The sequence below is a fragment of the Pan troglodytes genome, chromosome 13 (assembly GCF_028858775.2).
Source record: "Pan troglodytes isolate AG18354 chromosome 13, NHGRI_mPanTro3-v2.0_pri, whole genome shotgun sequence".
Classification (NCBI taxonomy): domain Eukaryota; kingdom Metazoa; phylum Chordata; class Mammalia; order Primates; family Hominidae; genus Pan; species Pan troglodytes.
This window is the reverse complement of record NC_072411.2, coordinates 121,670,327-121,695,291: the sequence shown is the minus strand read 5'-3', so window position 1 is coordinate 121,695,291 and position 24,965 is coordinate 121,670,327. Positions and strand designations below refer to the sequence as shown.

At 50.2% G+C, this 24,965-nt stretch overlaps 1 protein-coding gene across 1 annotated transcript; it reads right to left on the bottom strand.

Moving 5' to 3' along the window:
• Window positions 1–6,843: 6,843 nt before the first annotated feature.
• On the bottom strand, window positions 6,844–18,802 carry DES (desmin). The gene is made up of 9 exons (XM_526039.7): window positions 14,558–18,802; window positions 13,443–13,503; window positions 13,252–13,347; window positions 12,942–13,103; window positions 12,645–12,770; window positions 12,038–12,258; window positions 9,755–9,798; window positions 7,833–7,915; window positions 6,844–7,629 (listed from the first exon to the last, which is right to left on the bottom strand). The coding sequence occupies exons 1-9, from the start codon at window positions 15,445–15,447 to the stop codon at window positions 7,588–7,590; spliced, it is 1,725 nt and encodes a 574-aa protein (XP_526039.3). The 5' UTR covers window positions 15,448–18,802; the 3' UTR covers window positions 6,844–7,587.
• Between the last annotated feature and the right edge of the window lie 6,163 nt (window positions 18,803–24,965).

Sequence of the window (24,965 nt, the reverse complement as noted above, 5' to 3'; positions counted from 1 at the left end):
GAATCGCTTGAACCTGGGAGGTGGAGGTTGCAGTGAGCCCAGATGGCACCACTGCACTGCAGCCTGGGCAACAGAGTGAGACTCTGTCTCAAAAAACAAAACAAAACAAAAACAGAACAGTTCTCTATCTTGACAGTGGTAATGGTGGTGGTTATGTGGATCTACACAAGTGATAAAGTTGCATAGAACTAAATGTACATTTGCACTTGTACGCAACACTAACAGTACATGTAACACTGGTAAAACTTGCAGAAGGTAGGTGGATTATACCAATGCCCCTTTCCTGGTTGTGATGCTGTACTATAGTCATACAAGATGTTACCCTAGGAGGAAACCAAGTGAAGGTAATTCAGGATCTCTCTGCATTATTTCTTATAATTGCATGTGAATCTACAGTTATCATAAAGTAAAAAATTTTTTAAGAAGTCCAAGTAGGAGACCCAGGCCTGACCTCGAGCCCTGAGGGATGAAACCCAGGAAGGGCTGAGAGGAGCCATGAGTATTCAGAGGCAGAGAATGTTACTCTTACCCTTGCCTCCTCTTCCCCATCCTCATTCTGGGATACTGAAGTCAAAGAGAAAGAGAGAGAGCGCGAGAGACAGTGTGTAAAAGGTATAGGAGGAACCATTTAAACACTGAATTACATCCATAGAGGTTAAGAACCTTGAGGAATAATTTTTTTTACAGTTTACATACATTAAAGTTTTTTTTTTTTTTGAGACGGAGTTTCACTCTTGTTGCCCAGGCTGGAGTGCAATGGTGTGATCTCGGCTCACCACAACCTCCTCCTCCCGGGTTCAAGCAATTCTCCTGCCTCAGCCTCCCGAGTAGCTGGGATTACAGGCATGCACCACCACACCCAGCTAATTTTGTATTTTTAGTAGAGACGGGGTTTCTCCATTTTGGTCGGGCTGGTCTCGAACTCCCGACCTCAGGTGATCCGCCTGCCTCAGCCTCCTAAAGCACTGGGATTACAGGTGTAAGCCACCGTGCCTGGCCTAAAGTTTATTTTTTTATGAGGTGAGTTCTCTGGGTTTTGACAAATGCATAGAATCATGTATCTGCCACTCCAGGACCATACAGAGCAAGCAATTCCATCACCCCAAATACTAGCTCATGTATCCCCTTTGGAGTCATAGACTCTACCATAGACCCCCTCCACCAACCCCTGGCAACCACTGATGATGAATCGAATTCTAAAGTGTAAATTGAATTCTAGAAGGTGACAATATGGGGGAAGTCATTGCAAACAGATGGTACATCAAGAAAAAAGGAATAGAGAGTATTTCGAAAAACAAATAACCCAAAGCCACCCAACACTGTGCCTCTAAATGTGTGTGGAATGCAGTGGGTAGACTGTAAATGCTGGCTGGTTAGTAAGTTGGTTGAATAAATGAACGATGCGATCTCAAGCAAGTTACCTAGCATCTCTAAGCCTCAGTTTCCTCATCTATAGAATGGAAGTAGCACAACTCAGGGTTTTAATTATTTATTCATCCATAATTTTTTTATTTATTCATCCACAAATATTTTTGAGTTTCTACTATGTACTGGCACTGTGCTAGGGACTAGGGATATAGCAGTGAACAGACAAAGATTTCTGCTCCCGTGCTGCTTTTACTTGAGAAGAGAGATGAACAACAAATACAAAGAAATAGGCTGGGCACGGTGGCTCACGCCTGTAATCCCAGCACTTTGGGAGGCTGAGGCAGGAGGATCACCTGAGGTCAGAAGTTCAAGACCAGCCTGGCCAACATGGTGAAACCTCATCTCTACTAAAAATACAAAAATTAGCCAGGCCTGATGGCACACACCTGTAATCTCAGCTACTTGGGAGGCTAAAGCAGGAGAATTGCTTGAACCCGGGTGGCAGAGGTTGCAGTGAGCCGAGATGGCACCACTGCACTCCAACCTGGGCAACAGAGTGAGACTCCATCTCAATAAGAAAGAAAGATAAGAAAGAGAAAGGAAGGAAGGAAGGAAGGAAGGAAGGAAGGAAGGAAGGAAGGAAGGAAGGAAGGAAGGAAGGAAGGAAAAGAAAGAACCTGTAAAGATTGTTACAAGGAGGTAAGCACTGTGGACAAAGCTTAAGGCAAATGTGAGTGTGGTGGGAGATTGCACTTTCAAATAGGGTGTGGCTAGAGTTGGCCCCACTGGGAACATTTGAGCCAATCTTGAGTAAGAAAGCAAATGATGCAAATGTCTGGGGAGGGCTGCTTCTGGCAGAGGTGGGAATATGCCTGGTGGGCTCCAAGACGAAGGCCAGAGAGGATGGAGGGAGCAAGGGGAGAGTGGAAGGAAATGGGTCAGACAGGCAGCAGAAGCCAGATGGCCTAGAATTTTGCAGGCCACAGCGCTTTTGTTCCTGGTGAAATGAGAAGTCATCTTAGGGCTTTGAGCAGAAGAATTACATGATCTGACTTACGTTGTAGTAATGACATTAAATTATTATATTAAATATTCAAATGAATATTAACTATTTAAAAGGGCCTGGCACAGAGCCTGGAACATGACTTGCCTTCTGCCTTCCTAGATCCATAATTGGGGCATTCGTTGATTTGCGTGCAGGAGTCTGTGGGCCTGGGTAGGGAGGGCACAAGTCCATGCAAGTCACTGGTGCCCTCTTCTGGGAGGAGCCCACACTAGCTGTGACAGCTGGAAGCCGTCAGGCTCTGGCCAGGCCAGGCCAGGCACTTGGGACAGCTGGCTGCAAGTCACTCGTCTGTCCCTCAGCATGGGCCCCACAGTGCCCTGCAGCCTGGCGCCTGGCTGGGTGTGTGTGCTGCCAGTCTGCCCTGTCTTGCGATCACAAGCCTCTGGTGTCATGGAAAGAGATCTGAGCTCCAGAGGCCAAGGAGCCTGGAGCCCAGTCCTCCTTTGCTACAGACTGCTGTGTGACCTTTGCAGGTCACCCTACCTCTCTGGAGGTGCCACTGGGCACTTCTTAAGCCATAATGATGTACCACATGCCTGGCACATGGGAAAAATCTCAGTAAGTGTTCATTGAATCAGTGAATAAAGTGGGGGCCATCAGCCCTTCCTGGTGAATATTTAATTTAGAGAAAAGTAAGTAAAAGTGCGCAGTAGGTATTTATTCATTAAGCATTTAAATATTTAATGAGTACCTACTATTCTTCCGGGCATTCTTCTGGGCACCTGGGATACAATAGTGAATAAAATGGATTAAAACTCTACCGTTAGGTAGCTGACGTTTTAGGTGTTAAATCGAAGGTTATTGAAGCATTTGCAGATGTGCCTTGGGTGAGCTTGTGGTGAGAGGAAGGAGGGAGGGGGTGAATGAGTAGAATAGGACAGGGGCCTCAAGGGACGGGGGTGAAAATATACCTGGAGTGGACAGACAGGCAGGAAAATGTCTGCTGATCCATCAGTCCTGGCATATGGTGTCTGCCTCCATGATCCCTTCCATTACACCCTGTCTGCTGGGGTCAGAGCTGGTCTGGGCCTGATCCCTTGGGTCCGGTGGGAAGCCAATCAGCATTCTATGAGCCCTGTTACTTCTTGATGTTCAGAGTCTTGAAGGGTAAGACCCCAGAGCCCAAGGAGCAGGAAGAGGCTTTGCCGTGGAGGTGTTTTTTTTTTTTTTTTTTTGAGACAGAGTCTCCCTCTGTTGCCCAGGCTGGAGTGCAGTGGTGCGATCTCGGCTCACTGCAAGCTCCGCCTCCCGGGTTCATGCCATTCTCCTGCCTCAGCCTCCTGAGTATCTGGGACTACAGGCACCCACCACCACGCCCGGCTAATTTTTTTTTTTTTTTTTTTTTTGTATTTTCAGTAGAGAGGGGTTTCACTGTGTTAGCCAGGCTGGTCTTGAACTCCTGACCTTGTGATCCACATGCCTCAGCCTCCCAAAGTGCTGGGATTACAGGTGTGAGCCACCATGCCCCGCCCCTGTTGTTGGGTTTTTGTTTTGTTTTGTAGAGATCGGGTCTTGCAGTTTCCCAGGCTGGTCTCAAACTCCTGGGCTCAAGTGATCCTCCCACCTTGGCCTCCCAAAGTGCTGGGATTATAGATGTGAGCCACTGCAGCCGGTGGAAACCCAAATCTGTTTTGGTTTGTATTTGCCCATTCCCTGGGTTCCCTTGGTCACTGCTCAGCTCTTATGAAGAGAGGCAAAGATTAGAACCAGAATTTCTAGTTCCAGGCAGGCTGTGCTCAAATAATCCTTCCCCACCTGGGGGATAGAGGGTGGCTCTGGGCCTTCTTTCTTCTCTGGGGACAAGTGGGTAGCAGTCACAGGAGACAGGTGTGCTGAGAAGGAAGAGCTTTATTTCAGAACTGTCCCCAGCTGGAAGGGGCCACCAAAGAAGCGGTGAGTTCTCGGGCTCTGGAGACATTCAGGCAGAGTTTGAGGAATGCTCATGAAGGATGTGGGGCAGGGCTGAGAAGGGGGTTTCTGCACCTCAAGGATCATTGCCTGGGAGCCTTCTGAGGTCTGACTCTGAGAGCCTGAGATTCCTACATTCCTTCCACCTTAGTGACTAGTCTATACCTAAGCATTTGGTGGGCTGGGGGGTGGGAGGGGAACTGCCTCCAAAACCTCCCCTAACCCATGTGTCCCTTTATCCTTTGTGGGACAGATAAGTGCACATAACTCATTCAGGGGAAAGAAGGATTCCAGAAACTACTCACAGATATACACACCCCCTCTAATCCACCTGAGCCCAGCCCTGTCCAGGTGTTTCCAACACAGAGAAGCTGGCTCAGACTCCAGGGCCCCCAACAGACTCAAGGATAAGAAGCCCCTTACCCATCCCTCCTCCTCCATCCCAGTACAAAGACATTGGAAATGGGACTTTCAATTTCATTTCCTGTGAGGGTCATTGTGGAGTTTCTCTACAGGTTGATTGGGGTAGTTCTGGGGCCTGTAGGGTTCACCCTATTTGAGGACTGAGGGGAAGGAAATGACCATGAGTCACCAGTGGCAGAGGGAGGGGACACGGGGCTACACCCCAGGTCCTCCTGGGGCAAAGCTGAAGAATAAAACAGAGAAGGGGACTTCTTAGAGAGAGGGGTGACTTGTGAGCCAGGGCCACATTAAAGGAGGGGAAGAAAGAGACACCAGAGAGGCTTTTGGAAGTTTCTGGAAAAGTCAGTTTGGAAGGTCAGATTAAGGACCTTAAGACTAAAACCTCCTGAGGTTTATTTAACATACAAACTGTCTGAGCTTATTATTTTTGTGATCTCTACCCTCTTCCTGACTCCTTTAAAGGATAATCCCTGAAATCTCGGAGGAGAAACTTGAAGGCTGAGGCCTACATGGATCCATCGTTTCCTACATCTTTGATCCACTGGAATATTTTTAGAAGGAGTAAAAGAGAGACAGCCTTCACTCTGCCCCCTACCCCACCTCTTAGCTATCAAAGTGCTCCAAACCCTATACTGAATCATTAAGTTTTCCCCACAAATTCAAAATGCCTCCTTTAACATGTGTATGTCTCCTGTATGGGAGTCTTGTTCTAAACACACTATTTTGTTCATTAATATTTGTATATTTCCTCTTCATTAACAAATCTGTTAATTATCATAGCCTTCTAATATATTTTGATGTTCTTTCTATGATTTCCTAATTTTTTTCCTTTTTCTTTTTTTGAGACAGAGTCTCAGTCTGTCACCCAGGCTGGAGTTAGTGGTACAATCACAGCTCACTGAAGCCTCGACCTCCTGGGCTCAAGCTATCCTCCCACCACAGCCTCCCAAGTAGCTGGAACTACAGGCTCATACCACCATGCCAGGCTAATTTTTTATTTTTTATAGAGTCAGGGTCTCGTTACATTGCCCAAGCTGGTCTCAAACTCCTGGGCTCAAGAGATCCTCCCACCTCAGCCTCCAAAAGTGCTGGGATTACAGGTGGAGCCACTGTGCCCAGCCTCCTAATTTTTTTCATACGTCTTACACTCCCCTCCCATCTTCTCCAATTCTCTTAAAATTTTTATTTGGTATTTTAGTTGAGATTGCATGGCATTGAAATTATAGATGAATGGAGAATGAATTGACTTCTCTTCAGAGTATTGAACCTTCTTATCGAAGCACAGAATAGATCTTTCCATTTTTCCAAACATTATTTTTCCTGAATTGGCTCCTGTGTATAAAAATAGTATTGGAAAGAGTTAATAGAAAGAGGCCATTGGCTCACATCTGTAATCCCAACACTTTGGGAGGCTGAGGTAGCAGGAGGAGCAATTGAGCCCAGAAATTCAAGACCAGCCTCAGCAACACAGAAAGACCTTGTCTCTACAAAAAATAAAAAGCTAGCCAGGCATGGTGGTGTGAACCTGTGGCTACTTGGGAGGCTGAGGTGGGAGGATGGCTTGAGCTCAGGAAGTCCAGGCTGCAGGAAGCCGTGATCACACTGCTGCACTCCAGCCTGGGTGACACAGCAAGACTCCATCTCAAAAAGAAAAAAAGAGAGAGAGAAAAAAAAGGGGCTGTTGGCATCTTTGAAGAAGGGACTGGGGGAGCCCTACTTCAGAGCCAGTCAGTGGGGAGCAGCTACATCCTTCAAAAGGAATAGCAGGTGGTGTCCCCCAGCCTGGCTGACCTGAAGGTGTAGTAGAGAGCACAAGGGGTGCAGTCCTGGAACTGGGGCCTAACGAGAGGTATTTGTGGTTCCCCAACAAAAGCCCTGTCCAGCCCTCCCTGCCCCATACACTGCATACAGACAGCAAGGCCAGATGGCTCTGGGAACAGAAGTGGGCGCGAGGCCCTGGGGAAAGTCTGGCTGGGTAGAAGGTCAGTATAGTCCATCTCAGGGTGACAGGTGGTATCACAGGGCCCCAGGGGCCCCAGAGGAGACCTGGCAGTCAAGACAGCAGGGGCCAGCTCGGCTTGCGTGCGAATCTCTTTATTGTTTCTCTCCAGAGCCCCTGCAGCGGGGGAGGGGAGGGCGTGGGGAGGTGGGCGCCCCTCCCACCAGCCTGAGACCGCTCTCTGCCTCTCTCCTCTCCTCTCTTCTCCAGCATCTCACCCACTTTCTCTCCTTCTCAATCTCCTGCTCCCACCTCCAGCACCTTCCGGGATTCCCTCTTGTAGCCCCTGCTTTCTAAATCCACCCTGGGCTGGGGAAAGGAAAGTAAGAGACCACGGGGACAATTTCAAGCCCCCCAGTCTCCACAGGGGCTAGTCCCCCTGGCTACCTGCCTGGCTTTCTCTCTCCTGGGCTGGGGGCTGGGGAGGTCTGCGGGGCTCAGTCCTGGCCCTGCAGTATCCCAACACCCTGCTCTGGGGCTGTCTCCAGAGCCAAAGGCTAGTGCCTGAGGTCACAGAGGTGGGAGGGACAGGGCCACCGCTCCCGCCTGGGCTCCATCCAGCGCAAGAGCCAGGCTCACTCACTGCCAACAGCCAAGGCTCACAGCTGGGGTCCGCAGAGGTGGCCGGGGCATGCCCTGTGACCAGGCAGGGATGGGCTATGTCGCTGATGGGGACCACGAGGGATGGCCAGTGAGGAGGGGTCAGAGGCTGTGAGGGGAGGACTGAGGCTGGGTGTGGTGTCCTGGGATGGAAGAAGGCTGGCTTCAGGGAGCAGTGAGGACAGGGGTGAGGACGGTCTCTGGTGGCAGAGGGTCTCTGTCTTTAGAGCACTTCATGCTGCTGCTGTGTGGCCTCACTGACGACCTGGGGAGGAAGAGAAGCCCAGTCCAACCATGTGCTAGCCAGAGAATGGAGCCTCAGCCCTGAGCCATCACCACCCCAGGGCCGCAGGATCTCTCTTGCCCCACTAGCCAGGGACCTAGACCAGCAGAGCTGGGTGGAAGACAGTCCCCCCAGACACATCCATAGCCCCCACCAAGGGTAAGGAGCCCAGACAGACCACTTACCTCCCCATCCCGTGTCTCGATGGTCTTGATCATCACCGTCTTCTTGGTATGGACCTCAGAACCCCTTTGCTCAGGGCTGGTTTCTGTAACAGGGTCCATCGCACACTCAGCCTGACCAAGTCCAGGCTGGGCTATACCAGGGGCTGGGAGTCCATCTGGGGCCACATTGGGCAGAGCCCTAGCAGACCCCAACCCCCCTCAAGACAGGCTTGTTACTTCTTCAAGACTTTAACACCTTTCCTTCAGCCCAGCACCCAGCAGGTGGTTCTGCAGTCCCCAGCGCCTGTCCCATAGTTTAGATGGTCTCAGGAGCCAACAGATTTGCTCCATGTGCAGGATGGTGCAGGAGGGTAGGGGACGCCTAAGGCCCAGGCTGCACAGCACTGACATTCCTCATCCCTCCTAGTTCCTCTCCACCCCCAGGCCCCAGGAGAGCCCTGCACACATTCGTCTCCTGGGACTCCCCTTCTTCAAGATAGAACCCCAGAGCCCAGTCTCAAGACACTCTTTAGAGGACCTTACAGTACCTATCTCCCTTTAAGATTTCAGGGCCAGGTGCAGTGGCTCACATCGGTAATCCCAGTAGTTTGGGAGACCGAGGCAGGTGGATCATGAGGCCAGGAGTTCCAGACCACCCTGACCAACATGGTGAAACCCCGTCTCTACTAAAAATACAAAAATTAGCCGGGCGTGGTGGCACATGCCTGTAATCCCAGCTACTCAGGAGGCTGAGGCAGGAGAATTGCTTGAACCTGGGAGGCGGAGGTTGCGGTGAGCCGAGATTGCACCACTGCACTCCAGCCTGGGCGACAGAGCGAGACTCCGTTTCAAAAGAAAAAAAAAATTCAGATGAGCAACTTGATGTCTTAAAGTGAGACAGAGCAGGAATAAGGCACTGACTCATTGTGCTGATGCTCAGTCACTTGCCATTCTGTGCCTCAGTTTCCTCACTGAGGACACGGAGTGAAGTGGTACCAACCTTATCATGGCCACAAAGCTATTGATTTGGAAAAGCACCGTGCAATGTGGGTGGAGTTTTTTTGTACTATGAAGTTTTAAATGCAAGACTCATACTTGGTGTCTGTATAAACAACTAACTGAAAAGAGAGGCTCTGAGTTGTGTAGGAAAGGTCAAATGGAGGTCCTTGGTATTGTGAGTTTGGTGCTCACGAATTTCCTTAGCTAGCAACTAGCCTGTGATGAACGTTGTGACTCGCTGGAGCACAGCGTGTATTTTTTCCTGATGGAAATGTACATCGAAGATAGAAAAGGTTTGATCTAGGAAAGGAGAAGCTGCCAAGGACTCCGACTTGCTTTCCTAATGCATCATTATCGTGTGTTTCTCTGCTCTCTGGGGTTGGAAAGCCACCCGATCTGTGTATTACTAATGTCAAAATGGCAGAGTGCCCTAAGAGCTCATTCTTTTCATTGTTTGGCTTTGCTAAGATTTGGCATTTTTTTCCAAACGTGCATCCATCTTGCTCCAGCAAACTGGAGGTGTTCGACAAGCAGCCAAGGTGGGGCTTGGCAATGTGCCAAACAGACAATGGGCTGTGGGTGTCTTAGAGGGCAGGTGGTATGAGATGCTCCTGAAGCCAGGTCCCCAAGGGCACTCCTGCTTTCAGAGTTTGGGATTCAGAACAGAGGCTGCTTCCTGATGCCCAATACTCCAAGAAGGTGCAGGGGACATGGTAAATACAATACAATATAATCACATAAAAAGCTCTCTCTGTCATAAGTTGCCTCATCCACCTCTACCTAAACTCCCCCACCTACCCGCAGTGGCCCCCTTTTTCTTCCCCAGACTCCAGGTCTGTCCCTAGCCCCAGGTCCCATCCTCCCTCCTGGCTGGCCTTGGGCAGTACCCATGCTGGACTCCTGGCCCCTGCAACTCCAGCCTCCGCCTGCCAGCAGACACTCACCTCGGAAGTTGAGGGCAGAGTAGGTCTGGATGGGGAGATTGATCCTAAAAGGGAAGAGACAAAACCTCCTAAGAGTTAAGAACCCTCCCATTGGCCGGGCCCAGCTGTAATCCCAGCACTTTGAAAGGCCGAGGCAGGCGGATCACCAGGTCAGGAGATCGAGACCATCCTGGCTAACACAGTGAAACCCCGTCTCTACTAAAAATACAAAAAATTAGCCGGGCATGGTGGCGGGCACCTGTAGTTCCAGATACTCAGGAGGGTGAGGCAGGAGAATGGTGCGAACCCGGGAGGTGGAGCTTGCAGTGAGCCGAGATTGCACCACTGCACTCCAGCCTGGGGGACAGAGCAAGACCCTGTCTCAAAAAAAAAAAAAAAAAAGAACCCTCCCATCTTTCCCTGAGACCGCCCATCAAGGCTCACCCTGGTCCTTTCTAAAGACCATCCTCAGCTGTCCCAGTCCCACGGACCCCAGCACTCCCACCACCCATACTGCTCAAGGAATGGGGTCGAAGGCCAGCTAGAGCTGTCCCAGGAATAGTCTCTTCTGGAAGGATCATTATTTCAACTGTGAACTGCTGGCACGACACTAGGATGTGCAACCCCACCGCGCCCTCCAGAGCACCAGGATTTCCTTCTTGCTCCTGGCACTGAAGTTCGTACTAGTAGCAGCTGTGGGTGATATCCATTGCTCATGCCCACCCTCCAGCCAGGCCAGTTCTGAGAGCTTACTATTTAGGCCTAATGCTGGGAAAATGCAACATGCCTTTAGCTACCTTCAAAGGCCATCATATGTAGATGTCATTTTACAAAATCTGAAGTTTCTCTTTATGTTTGTACCTGTATCTAAACATGTCTGCTCCTTTTTAAAAATTTCAGATATTATTTTTATGAGTATCAAGGGGTACCAGTTTTTGGAGTAACTGATCTGTTTTAAATTGAGGTTAAATTTACATATAGTGAAATGCACAGATCTTTAATGTACAATTCAATGAGTTTTGATCAATGTCCACGTCTGTGTAACTACCAGTCCAAATCAAGATATAGAACATTTCTAGGCCAGGCACAGTGGCCCATGCCTATAATCCCAGCACTTTGGGAGGCTGAGGCAGGCGAATTACTTGAGGTCAGGAGTTAGAGTCCAGCCTGACCAACGTGGTGAAACCTCATCTCTACTAAAAATACAAAAAATCAGCTGAGTGTGGTGGCACACGCCTGTAATCCCAGCTACTAGGGAGGCTGAGACAGGAGAACCGCTTGAGCCTGGGAGGCAGAGGTTGCAGTGAGCTGAGATCACGCCACTGCACTCCAGCGTGGGTGACAGAGCAAGACTCTGTCTCAAAAAAAAAAAAAAAAAAAAAAAAAAAAAAAAAAAAAAGATATAGAACATTTCTGTTATCCCACAAGGTTCCCTGGTGTCCCTTTCCAGGTGTATGTTGTTTTCTGTGTCTAGAGGTGGGTTGCTCTGAGCATGACGTCTGTGTCTTTTCCTCCGAACATGTGCATATGCTGATATGTGTGCATGTGTGTGCAAACTCATGCCTTCTGTATGCATCTCTTTACCTTCTCTTAGCCTATCCCTGTGCAAGGCTTCTCTCCCTCCCTCTCTCTATTTGCCTCTATCTGCTCCCTCTGTTTCCCTCCTCATCACTCCCCATTCTGCTTTCATCTCTCCCTTGACTGGCAGTAATATTTTATCATTGGTTGCTGAATATGGTTTTTTTGCTGCTGGTTCTTAATTCTGAAGGTGGATAAGGGAATACTTATATTTCTCTTTTTATAAATGCTGTTAATTAAATTGCTTTTTACCCAGGTGGCCTTGGTTAATTCTCTGCAATTAATAGAGCAGTGGCCTCTTGTATAAAATTGTTTCCATGCCGGGCACGGTGGCTCACGCCTGTAATCCCAGTACTTTGGGAGGCTGAGGCAGGCAGATCACCTGAGGTCAGGAGTTCGAGACCAGCTGGCCAACATAGTGAAACCCCGTCTCTACTAAAAATACAAAAATTAGCCAGGCGTGGTGGTAGGCGCCTGTAATCCCAGCTGCTCGGGAAGCTGAGGCAGGAGAATCGCTTGAACCCAGGAGGCGGAGGTTGCAGTGAGCCAAGATGGTGCCATTGCACTCCAGACTGGGCGACAAGAGCGAAACTCCATCTCAAAAAAAAAAAAAAAAATTGTTTCCAGGTCTTGTTGAGGTAATCAGTAATCTCGAGCCTCCTGGGGACAGAAATGGACCACCCAGCACCCCGCACCTCCCACTCGGGCTCCTGCCTGGCCCCTCACCGGCTCTCCTCTCCCTCCAGCAGCTTCCGGTAGGTGGCAATCTCCACATCCAGGGCCATCTTCACGTTGAGCAGGTCCTGGTACTCGCGCAGATGGCGGGCCATCTCATCCTTGAGGTGCCGGATTTCCTCCTCCAGGCGCGCAATGTTGTCCTGGTAGCCACTGGCCTCACTGGCAAATCGGTCCTCCAATTCCCGCATCTGCCTCATCAGGGAATCGTTCTGCAGGAGAGGGGGAACCCAGGTCAAGGAAGGGAAGAGGACACTAGCAGCCCAAAGAAAGCTTTGGGGCTGGCAGGCAACTCCAGATGGTCAGGTCCAGGCCATGTTGAACCCTGAACTCAAATTAAGTCTATATGTGAACACTCAGAATAAAATAGATACAAAGGAACATTGCATTCAGCCTCACAGTCCCCACATAGGCAGATGCCCAGGAACCCCTGATTCCTTAGCATCCAACCGGAATCCACTTGTCTGGTTTTACCCCTATTGTAGATTTAAGTAGATGAGGGCCCAGAGAGGATCTATGATGGGCCCAAGGTCACAAAGTGAGGGTGTGAACTGCAGACAGGAAGGGGCAGGGCCTGGCCAGGTGGGCAGGGACTCACAGTGCCCTTGAGGGCGTCAATCTCGCAGGTGTAGGACTGGATCTGGTGTCGGTATTCCATCATCTCCTGCTTGGCCTGGCGCAGGGCGTCGTTGTTCTTGTTGGCTGCCTGGGTCAGGTCTGACACCTAAGGGCAGAGAAAGGGGCCCAAAAATGAGGAGGATGCAGGGCACGGGTAGGGATGAGCAAGGGAGCATGAAGCCTCTGGGCTCTCCTCCCATGGATGGTACCACAGGCAGCACATCCAAGCTGGGATTCAGGGGGACGGAGATGCCAGTCCCCGGGCGAGGCCACCCACCTTCGACTTGTACCACTCCTCAGCTTCAGAAATGTTCTTAGCCGCGATGGTCTCATACTGAGCCCGGATGTCCCTGAGGGCGGCAGTGAGGTCTGGCTTAGACATGTCCATCTCCACCTGGACCTGCTGTTCCTGAAGCTGAGCCTGCAACTCACGGATCTCCTGTAGGGCATGACTGGGCTTCAGTCCCCTCTCAGGGCCCACACAGCACCCTCACACCCCTATTCCCAGCCAGAGCCTCACCCCAACCCCACTTTCCGGCTGCTTTCCCCATGGCCCAGTGACCCCAGGAAGTGGGGCCAAGGTATACCTCTTCGTGCACTTTCTTAAGGAACGCGATCTCCTCGTTGAGAGATTCAATTCTGCGCTCCAGGTCAATGCGAGCTAGAGTAGCTGCATCCACGTCCTGGGAGAGGCCAAGCGAGAAGGACACGGTCACCACCACCCAGGTGGGGCAGAGCAAGGCCAGAGGCCATGCAAGGGGAAAAGAAGGGCACTCACCGCTCGGAAGGCAGCCAAATTGTTCTCTGCTTCTTCCTTCAACTGAATCTCCTCCTGCAGCCTGGGTGGGACAGACAGAAAGACAGACAGTTGCGGGTGATAAAGCTGGCAGTGGAAACGACTGGCCGGGGGCTGACCAGGGGGTGGGTCCAGGACAGAGGGGGAGGGCCTGGCTGCTGGGTAGAGACAGGAGAGACAGGGAGTGGAGAGGCCCCACCCACCCAGGGAGGGCACAGGAAGTGGCCCAATCTCTGCCCAGGAGCCACACCCTTGAAGTCTATGTCCCCACCAGACTGTGTGACCTCCCTGGGGTTAGAAACTGTGTCTATTTTATCCACCTCTGTGTTTCTGGTTCCCAGCTCCAGCCTGGCCAATATAGCTGCTCAATTAATATTTATGACTTTGGTGGCAGTAGGGTGACTGTGCTCACTTGGCCTGTCAGAAGTGGGACCAACAAATATGCTACACTTGCTGCCCTTTTCGTTCTTGGAGCCTGGTGAAGTCTACAGTCAGGTCCTCCCAAGCTCTCTGAGAGCTGTGACCCCCACCTACTCCCTTTTTCTCCAGCCTGTCCATTCACCTTGTAAAAAGACACAGTCTCGGCAAGGCCCCAAGGCCAAGCTCCCCCCTCCCCCCCGCTCCCCCAGGGCCTCATCACAGCTGAGCTGAGAGCTGTTGCTTGGACTCTGGGCCCTTGCCCTGCTTTCCCTGTCTCCTATCAGCCTCCCTTCTCCCTCTGGCTACACTGCCCTCTGGGCCTCCTGCAGCCCTTCCTCTGCCCATCAACTACCTGACCCCATAAATATCGCCCCAGCATCTTAAAATGCTTTTTAACGGGGCTGTCCACAGGGCACCGGGTCCCCTAAATTCTCCCATATCCACCCCCTGATCTATGTCCCCAAGAAAACTCCTGTGCAAGATGGGATCGCAGGGGGAGAGACCTGGAGGTCACGGCCCCTTGAAACACACAGGTGGAGGACCCTTTCTCCACATGGGGCAGGAGAGGGTCCCGGGCCCCGGGAGAAGGCAGGTGCTGACAGCAGGACCCCAGCCCCCAGGCCTAGCCTCCTGTGCCCTGCCCGCAGAAAGGGGAGTCTGGGGTGCCGGGCCCTCACTTGGCCTTGAGCCGCTGCAGGTCGTCGAGCAGGTTGTCGCGCTCGACGTCGACGCGCGCGCGCTGGTTAGTGAGCACCTCCACCTGGCGCCGCAGCTCCCGCAGCTCCTCCTCGTAGAGCTCGGCCACTCGCGTCGGCTCGCGGCCCTTGAGCCGGTTCACTTCGGCGGCGAGCGCCGCGTTCTGCTGCTCCAGGAAGCGCACCTTCTCGATGTAGTTGGCGAAGCGGTCGTTGAGCTCCTGCAGCTCCACCTTCTCGTTGGTGCGCGTGGTCAGAAACTCCTGGTTCACCGCGTCGGCCAGTGAGAAGTCCAGCAGCTCGCCTGCGCCGTAGGAGGAGGGCGTGCGGGTGGTCCCCAGCCGGCTGGCCCGCAGCGACCCCAGGCCCCCGGCCCCGCCCGACGTGCGCGACACCTGGTACACGCGGGACGTCACCGAGCTGGAGGAGCCCTTAGAGCCGAAACCCGCCCGCGGGAACACGGGCGAGCTCAGCGGGGAGCCGAGCGGGAAGCCCGGGGCCCCGCCGAAGGTGCGGCGGTAGGAGGACACGCGCTGGCTGGACGAGTAGGCCTGGCTCATGGTGACGGCGCGGGCGAGGCTGGCGGGCGCACGGAGGAGGCGGCGGGCAGGCGGCCGGCCGGAGAGTGGATGCGGCGAGGGGAGACAGGGCCCCCAGCCGTCGGCACTATTTGTATCCCTCCTGACATCAGCCCCCGCCTCCCCTCCCCTGACAGCTGCAAGATCCCGTTGTCCTGCCAGGAAAGGGCGGCCCGTGGCCGTGGGGGCGGGGAGGCCAGCTCCCCCGCAAGAGGCCTGCGCCCCTGAGTCAGCCAGCGGGGGTCCTGTGACAGGCAAGCCTGCCAATCCTTCACCAGGGCAGGCAGCAGGCATGTCTGCAGCCCCCAGGCGGGCCTCTTTCAGCCCTGGTTATCTCCTCGTCCTGGGCGGGGGGTGGGGAGTGGGGTCAGGGGAGACAGCAGAAGAGAGGCTTCCCTTTAGTTTGAGGGTCCCCTTTTTGGTCAAGGAGAGACTTTGGGTCATTTCTTAAAGGGTCAAGGCCTGTTCCCAGGAAAGGCCCTAAACCACCTTGTTCCTAAATATTCTCTTGAAGTCGAAGAGGTTTGGGTCTCAGGCAAAGACCAGCCAGGCTTGAGGGTGGGGGTCTCTAGGCAGGAAGGGAGGGCAGGGAGACGCCTGGCAGGCGGAGGGATCCTGGCCAAAGCCTGCCTGCCATGTATGTCTATGGGCGAGCTAGCCCTGAGCCTCAGTTTCCCTCTGGACTAGTGCAGGCCCTCTTCCTCCCCCGTACTGTCGAGGGTGGGGCCTCAAGTTTATAAACAATGGGCTGATTTCCAGAAAGGGTCTGATAAGCTTTCAGTTTCCAATTGCTATGTGCGCTCCCACCCCCGCATAGACTTTGTGTGGCTCCTGCCCCCTGGGTCCCCCACCCCCTCCCTGATTCATCCCCCTACTCACACCACCCACGCCCACACACGCCAGGGGTTTGTGTTTTGTCAGGAGCCGCATGTCAACCCAACCATCTCCCTGGCAGCAACAGCTGCCAACCCCAAATACCAGAGCGGGTATTTATAGAGGAGAACGCATGGCTGGGAAACAAGGCACAGGAGAGGAGCTGTGGGGGGCAGGGGGTACCTGAGGAGGCATGGGTGGGCGTCAGATAAGGAAGGCTAGGGTGACAGCCCCAATCACTTCCCACCCCCTATAATGCTCCAGCCCCCACCCCCACAAAAATGGAGCCCCACAGAGGGCCTGCCCAACCTCCAAAGCCCCCTCCTTAGCACAGGGCACTTGCTAACCCCTAAGGACATCCACCATTCTCCATGGGCACTGGCCGTGCCTCTACACCTCCACTTGGCACTCCAGGCCCCTCTTGGACCTGACCCTTTTGGAATGCAAACCCTGAAAATAGAGTGCTCGATTAGGAGCCAGTCACTGGTCCTACCCTAGACCTGCCATCACCAGCTGGAGGGGTTACTAGTAGGTGTGTCCTTGTCTGAGCCCCAGCTCAGGCATGTCCTCTCTGAGCCCCAGCTTGTCAGATATAAAGTGAGGATGGTTAGCCTTGCCATGCTACCCTATAAAGGTTTAAAGAGGCCCAGGCCCTACTAATGTATGTAGCAACAATAATACCTTACATGTAGTGACCACCTAGTGTGGGCCAAGCTGCTGAGCACTTCACACCCATGACCCCCAATTCTCCAACCCTAGGAGGTAGAGACTAGCATCATTCCCATTTTATAGCTCAGGAAGCTGAGACAGTGAGACCTCACAGCCTGTGGCTTTGGCCTCAGGATGGGTGTGAATGTGCCGGGTAAATTGTAAAGGGGGCTTTGTTACTGCACTCTTTTCAAAGCCCTTTCCCATTAAGTGTCTAATTTTCATCCAAGAGACAAGCTTCTGAAATAGATGGGGGAGTTCCAGATATTCTTATCCAGCCCTCGAGTCAGTGCAAGCTGTTGTGTTCTGGTTATTTTTGTGTCTCATCTCCCAGACTAGACTGTACGCTCCTGGAGGATTTTGGAGACCATGTGGATCCTTAACACACTCAGGCAGCACCGTCTTTCTCATCGTCATTCAAAGTAGCCTGCAAGCTTTCTTTTGCAATTTCCTTATTTTGATGACATGCTGTGCCTCCTCCCCATCCCTCCACCCCTAAAGACCCTGATTCCAGCCAGTCTTATTACTGCATCTCCCTGACTTCAGTGACTGGGTCAAGGAATGGGCCTGGGCATGAGCAGGGCCAATCAGAGACCTTCCCTGGAATTTATAGGTGGAACTGGGATTCTTCAACTGGAACCTGTGGAAGCCATGTTTCCTGCCCCCTGGGGGAGTAGGAAGAAAGAGAGGTCAATATGTAAGAAGCAGAGGAGGCTGGAGAGGAGGAGCAGGCCAGCCCCTTGGTTCCTGCAGTGCTTCCCTCAACTTTGTGAGTTGAGCTCCCACACTGTCCTTCCTGGCCTTGGGCCAACAAACTTTCCGTTTTTTGTTTTTTTTTTTTTTTTTAATTTAAGGCACTTGGTATTGCTTTGATCACTTACAGCCCAAAGAACCAGATTAATCTTCCTGAAGGGGACTCTACACCTATTTCTATGATGCTACTGGGACAACATTTCTGGAGCTCTTCTCTGTGAATGATCTCCAGACCACATAAGGAAATTGGCCTTTGGACCAGCCCAAGGCCTCAGTTCCTTGGTGAAATGAGGCAGAAGACAAATAAATCATGCCATCTATTCTCTAGTCAAAATCAACAACCACCAGACTTGGCCCCGAACCACTTGGGACTGTTTTCAAAATTCAGTTCCACCCCTGAGGATTTGCTACCATGGAGGGCTGCAAATCAACACCCCGAGGCTTGGAAGGCAGGTGAAAGAGGAGCACTCCAAAACATGCTGTGAGCTGGGCAGCACCGCTGGAGGGAGAGTTCAGCCTCCCGAGAGGACCACTCAGGATGGGACACACTAAAAATACCGACAATTTATTTGGATGGGTAGTGTATATGGTACAAAATTCAAGATGTGCAAAAAGGCATAAAATGAAAAGTAAGTCTCCTTCCCACTTTGACACCCAGCCACCCCAAACACTGCTTCAGAGACAACCAGGTTTTGGTTGTTATCGGTTCCTTTCAGAGATACTTCATGTACACACAACCACATTTTCTTATGTGGAGCCCCCACTTCTGAATCAATCTTTTTTCAATGACATACAGCTTAGAGATGGTTCCATTTTAGTACATTGGCAGCTGAGTCACTTTTACATTGTGATAAAATATACATAAAATAAAATTCACCATTTGAGCCATTTTTAAGTATACAGTTCAGTGGCGTCAAGTACATTCACATTGTTGTACAACTATCCCCACCATCCATCTGCAGAACTTTTTCATTGTCCGAAGCTGAAACTCCATATGTATTAAAAATAACCCTCCACCTTCCCCTCCTCCCAGCCCCTGGTAAATATCATTCTACTTTCCGTTTCTACGAATTTGACTCTAGGTACTTCATGCAAGTGGAATCATACCATATTTGTCCTTTTGTGACTGGCTGACTTCCCTTAGCATAACGTCTTCAAGGTTCATCCATGTTTTGACATGGGTCAGAATTTCCTTTCTTTTTAAGGCTAAATAATATTCCATTGTATGTATACACCACACTTTGTTTATCTGTTGATGAATATTTGGGTTGTTTCCAACTTTTGGTTATTGTGAATAATGTCGCTATGAACTTTGGTGTACAAATATCTGTTCAAATACTTACGTTCAATTCTTTTCTGTAGATACTCAGAAGTGGAACTGCTATGTTATATGGTAATGCTATGTCTAAATTTTTGAGGAACTGCCATGCTGTTTTCTGCAGCAGCTGCACTGTTTTACATTGCTACCAGCAGTGAACATGGGTTCCAATTTCTCCACATCCTGGCTAACACTTGCTATTTTCTATTTGTTTATTTGTTTTATAATATTAGTAGTAGCCATCCTAATGGATGTGAGGTGGTACCTCATTGTGGTTTGTTTGTTTTGTTTTGTTTTTTAGAGACAGGGCCTCTGTCACGCAGGCTGGAGTGCAATGGCACGATCATCACTCACTGCAGCCTCAAATTCCTGGACTGAAGCGATCCTCCTGCCTCAGCCTCCCAAGTACCTCGGACTACAGGTGCAAGCCACCATACCTGGCTAGTTTTTTTACTTTTCCATAGAGATGAGGTCTCCAAACCTATGTTGCCCAGGCTGGTCTCAAATTCCTGGGGTCAGGTGATGTTTCCACCTCAGCCTTTCACAGTGCTGGGATTATAGTTGTAAGCCTCCACACCCAGCCTTATTTCGTTTTTTAAAGATAGGGTCTCACTCTGTTGCCCAGGCTGGAGTGCAATGGCATGATCATACCTCACTGAGGACTTAAACTCCTGGTCTCAAGTGATCTTCCTGCCTCAGTCTCCTAAAGTGCTGGGATTATGGAAGCAAGCCACCACACCTGGCTGCTCATTGTGGTTTTGATTTGCGTTTCCCTAATGATCAGTGATGTTGAGCATCTTTTCATGCACTTACTGGTAATCTGTATATCTTCTTTGGCAAAATGTCTTCAAATCCTTTGCCCATTTTTGAATTGGGTTGTTTGGGGATTTTTTGTTGTTGAGTTGCAGGAGTTCTTTATATACTCTGGATATTAATCCCTTATCAGATATATGATTTGCAAATATTTTCTCCCATTCTGTGGTTTGCCTTTTCACTCTGTTGATAATGTCCTTTGATGAACAAAAGTTTGTAATTGTGATCAAGTCCTATTTATCTATTTTTTATTTTATTGCCTATGCTTTTGGTGTCATATTCAATAAATCATCGCCAAATCCAATGTCATGAAGATTTTCCTCTTTGTTTTCTTCTAAGAATTTTATATTTTAGCTCTTATGTTTAGGTATCATGTCTGTTTGTTGTTGTTGTTGTTGTTGTTGTTGAAACAGGGTCTTGCTCTGTTACCCAGGCTGGATTACAGTGGTGCCATCATAGCTCACTGCAACCTCAAACTCCTGGGATCAAGCGATCCTTCCACCTCGGTCTCCCAGAGTGCCAAGATCACAGGCATGAGCCAATGTGCGCCTGGCTGTTTTATCCATTTTGAGTTAATTTCTATGTATGGTATAAGGTAAGAGTCCAGCTTTGTTTTTTTGCATGTGGATATCCAGTTTCTCAGCACCATTTGTTGAAAAGACTACCCTTTCCCCCACTGAATGGTCTGGGCACCTGGGATGAAAATAATTTAACCACATGTGTGAGGGTTTATTTCTGGGCTCTCTATTATATTCTGTTGGTCTGTATGTCTGTCTTTATGCTGGTACCACACACTGTTTTGATAACTGTACCTTTGTAGTAAATTTTGAGCTCAGAAAATGTGAGTTCTCCATCTTTGTTCTTTTTCAAAAATTTGTGGCTATTTGAGGTCTCTTGAAATTCCTTATGACTTTTAGGATGGATTTTTCTATTTCTGCAAAAATGTTGGTGGGATTTTGATAGGCATTATACTGAATCTATAGATCACTTTGAGTAGTAATGGTATTCTTAACAATATTAAGTGTTCCAGTTCATGAACATGGGATGTCTTTCCATTTATTTTTGTCTTCTTTGATTTATTTCAACAATATTTTATAATTTTCAGTGTACAAGTCTTGTGCCTCATTACTTATGTTTATTGCTAAGTATTTTATTATTTTTAATGCTATTGTAAATGCAGTTGTTTTCATTTATCATTGAGATGATCATGTGGGGTTTTTCTTCATTCTGTCAATGTGAAGTATGACACTGATTGACTTTCATATATTGAACTATCCTTGCATTCCAGGAATAAATCCCACCTGATTATAGTGTGTAATCCTTTAAATTTGCTGCAGAATTTGGTTTGCTAGTATTTTGTTATGAGTTTTACATCAATATTTACAAGGGATATTGGTCTGTAGTTTTCCTGTAGTGTCTTTGTTTGGCTTTGGTAGGAGGATAATGCTGGCCTCATAGAATGAGCTAGAAAGTGGCTGGGCACAGTAGCTCATGCCTGTAATCCCAGCACTTTGGGAGGCCGAGGCAGGCGGATCAGGAGGTCAAGAGTTCGAGACCAGCCTGACCAACATAGTGAAACCCCATCTCTACTAAAAATACAAAAATTAGCTGGGTGTAGTGGCACATGCCTGTAATCCCAGCTACTTGGGAGACTGGGGCAGGAGAATCACTTGAACCCGGGAGGTGGAGGTTGCAGTAAGCCGAGATCGTACCACTGCATTCCAGCCTGGGCAACAGGGCGAGACTCTGTCTCAAAAAAAAAAAAAAAAAAGAATGAGCTAGAAAGTATTCCTTTCTCTTCTAATTTTTGGAAGAGTTTGAGGACTGGTGTTAGGTTTTTTGTTTGTTTGTTTGTTTTGAGACAGTGTCTCACTCTGTCACCCAGGCTGAAGTGCAGTGGTGTGATCATGGCTTACTGTAGTCTCAACCTCCGGGGCTCAAGTAACCCTCTCACCCTCCCACCTCAGCCTCCCTAGTAGCTGGGACCACAGGCGTGTGCCACCATACCTGGCAAACTTTGTAATTTTTTTGTAGACAGGGAGTCTCCCTATGTTGCCCCATGCTGATCTCAAACTCTTGGGCTCAAGTGATCCTCCACCTTGGCTTTTCAAACTGTTGGGATTACAGGTGTGAGCCACCATGCCCAGCCTGGTGTTAGTTCTTTAAATGTTTCTTAGAACTCACCAGTTAAGCCATCTGGTCCTGCACTTTTCTTTGTTGTGGGGTTTTGAGTCATTTTTCTTAATGTCTTTATTTGTATTTCACTGTATAGACTTGGTATAATTTATTTGGCCAGTTCCTTATTGATAGACATTTATGTTGTTTCCAGTGTTTTGCTATTATAAGCAATGCTGCTGTGAACATCTTCAGGACACCTTTGAACACAAATTTTGGTACTTTTTTTTTTTTTTTTTTTTTTTTTTTTTTTTGAGATGGAGTCTCGCTCTTTCGCCCAGGCTGGAGTGCAGTGGCGCGATCTCGGCTCACTGCAAGCTCCGCCTCCCGGGTTCACGCCATTCTCCTGCCTCAGCCTCCCAAGTAGCTGGGACTACAGGCGCCCGCTACCACGCCCGGCTAATTTTTTGTATTTTTAGTAGAGACGGGGTTTCACCGTGTTAGCCAGGATGGTCTCGATCTCCTGACCTCGTGATCCGCCCGCCTCGGCCTCCCAAAGTGCTGGGATTACAGGCGTGAGCCATCGCGCCCGGCCACTTTTTTTTTTTTGAGACAGGGTTTTGCTCTTGTTGCCCAGGCTGGAGTGTAATGTGCGATCTCGGCTTACCGCAACCTCCGCCTCCCAGGTTCAAGCGATTCTCCTGCCTCAGCCTCCTGAGTAGCTGGGAATACAGGCATGCGCCATCATGCCCGGCTAATTTTGTATTTTAGTAGAGATGGGGTTTCTCCATGTTGGTCAGGCTGGTCTTGAACTCCCGACCTCAGGTGATCCACCTGCCTCAGCCTCCCAAAGTGCTGGGATTGTAGGCATGAGCCACCATGCCCATCCACTTTTTAAAAAAAAAAACATAAAAGTCACAGTATTTAGTGGTCAGGCCTCTTCCTTAATTGATATTGGAAATGGAAAGGTCCACCAGGACAGATGATTTCATTCAGCATTTACCAGAAAAGGGGACAATTTATAAATTTGTGTATGTGGGATGGTGCCTTGCACAGTGGGTACTGACAATAACTTTTGTTAAATGAATTAAGGAAAGAAGTTAGTCCTGCTCTCTGTTTGAAATATTTCCAGATTAAGCCGGGCGCGGGGGCTCATGCCTGTAATCCCAGCACTTTGGAAGGCCGAGGCAGGCGGATCACGAGGTGAGGGGATCAAGACCATCCTGGCTAACACAGTGAAACCCTGTGTCTACTAAAAATAAAAAAATTAGCCAGACATGGTGGTGGGCACCTGTAGTCCCAGCTACTCGCGAGGCTGAGACAGGAGAATGGCATGAACCCGCGAGGCTGAGCTTGCAGTGAGCCTAGATTGCGCCACTGCACTCCAGCCTGGGTGACAGAGCGAGACTCCGTCTCAAAAAAAAACAAAAAAAAAAACAAAAAAGAAATATTTCCAGATTATTCAAACCTCAGAGTTTTAGAAGCTTACAGTTGGACCTCAGCAGGTCATGAGGCTGACCAGTCTCATGCTCCCACTTCTCGCTGAAGTCCGAAGTCTTCTTTACTGTGGCTCCAGCAAGCACTTGATCAGCTTGAATCCCTCCAGTCCCTGGGAACTTACTGTCTCTGGGCAGCACATTCCATTCCCGAAGAGTCCCTGAGTACCTAACATGTCTCCACCGCAGCTCTGCTGTTAGAAAACCTTTCCTTGGCCGGGTGTGGTGGCTCACACCTGTAAACCTGACACTTTGGGAGGCCGAGGAGGGCGGATCACCTGAAGTCAGGAGTTTGAGACCAGCCTGGCCAACATGGCAAAACCCCGTCTCTACTAAAAATACAAAAATTAGCCAGGTGTAGTGGCACGGGCCTGTAATCCCAGCTACTCGAGAGGCTGAGGCAGGAGAATCACTTGAACCTGGCGGGTGGAGGTTGCAGTGAGCCGAGATCACACCACTTCACTCCATCCTGGGCTAAACAGCAAAACTCTGTCTCAAAATTAAAAAAAAAAAAAAAGAAAAGAAAAGAAAAGAAAGAAAGAAAACATTTCCTGATACTCAAAGCCAGATGACATGTCTCTGCTATGCCACATATTCTAACCTGGGAGCCAAGCAGAGCAAGAACCCCCCTTTCACAGATCTACCCTGCAAACATTTGGGGGCAGTGTTCATGCCTTTTGGAACGTTGCCTGTTTTGCCACTCCCAGCTTCTCTCCTTTCCCTGACCTATTGAACCAGCAAGACCCAAACTTGTCATGGCCTCTGAGGGCCCCACAGGACTGGCCCTGCCCACCTCGTCAACTGCAGCTCACTCACCTCTCCTTCAGACTCCCCTTGCTTCAGCCTCCTTTCTGTTGGGTGAGGCTGCCCAGCTCTCTCCAGCCTCCAGACCTTGGCCTTTGCTGTTCCCTGCTGTCCCCCGAGTGCAATGTCTGGAGGGCTTCAGGATGCCCCGGCAGATCTCTGAACCTCACAGAGGGCTCTCTGGAAAATAAGGGCCCTGGCTCTACCTAGGAGCCCCCAGATTTCATGAATGGCATGGATGGAGGACAGGTGGCTAGTATGGGCGGATAGCTGAGGTGGCTTGGCCAGCATAGGGCATTTGGATTAGGAAAAACTGAAAGAACTCAAAAAGGAGAGAACTGGCCCTTTACCCGGTCTGAGAGAGCCTCACTTGCCCTGGGATTCCAGGTATGAGGCAGTGTTAATTCCTCCTGCGGTGCGCCCTCCCTCCGTGGACTAATACCCACCCACAGGGGCACCCTCCACTCCTTCCAGGGCCCCTCTTCTCTCTCTTTTTTTCCAGCTGGAGACCTCATGCTTCTACCCTGAGCTGGGTTGGGCCAGGAGGCAGCCATTGCATGAGAGAGCCTTGGGAACAGCATGGCAAGGATGAACTCTGGGGACCTAGGCCCTCATCATCAACTGTAGCACTGGGTCATTGACAGGGGGGTGAGAAGGTGGTGGCGGCAAAAGGCACAAGCATAGGGGTTGGGGGTAGAGTGGTCAATTGGAGGCGAAGATACAATTGGAGACGAAGATACAGGTGAACACCCTGGGGATTCACCAGCTGACCACCTGGGCTACCTGGGCAAGTCCCTGGCCTCGGCCCTGTTGTGATCCCAGTGTGAGAGAGGGGACAAGGCCAAGTCACCTCTGGGGTCCCCTCAACTTCTGACAGCCTGAGACTCTGGGCCCCAGCAGGGGGTGGTCTCAGCTGAGTTTTTTCCTGGGAC

Coding starts and splice junctions, on each gene's coding strand:
- DES (XM_526039.7), bottom strand. CDS start 15,447: ATGCCTGCTGCCTGCCCTGGTGAAGGATTGGCAGGCTTGCCTGTCACA. Junction 9,799..12,037: donor CTGGAGGGAGAGGAGAGCCG/GTGAGGGGCCAG, acceptor CTTCCCTTTTAG/GATCAATCTCCCCATCCAGA. Junction 7,916..9,754: donor CTCTGCCCTCAACTTCCGAG/GTGAGTGTCTGC, acceptor ACCCTGTTACAG/AAACCAGCCCTGAGCAAAGG.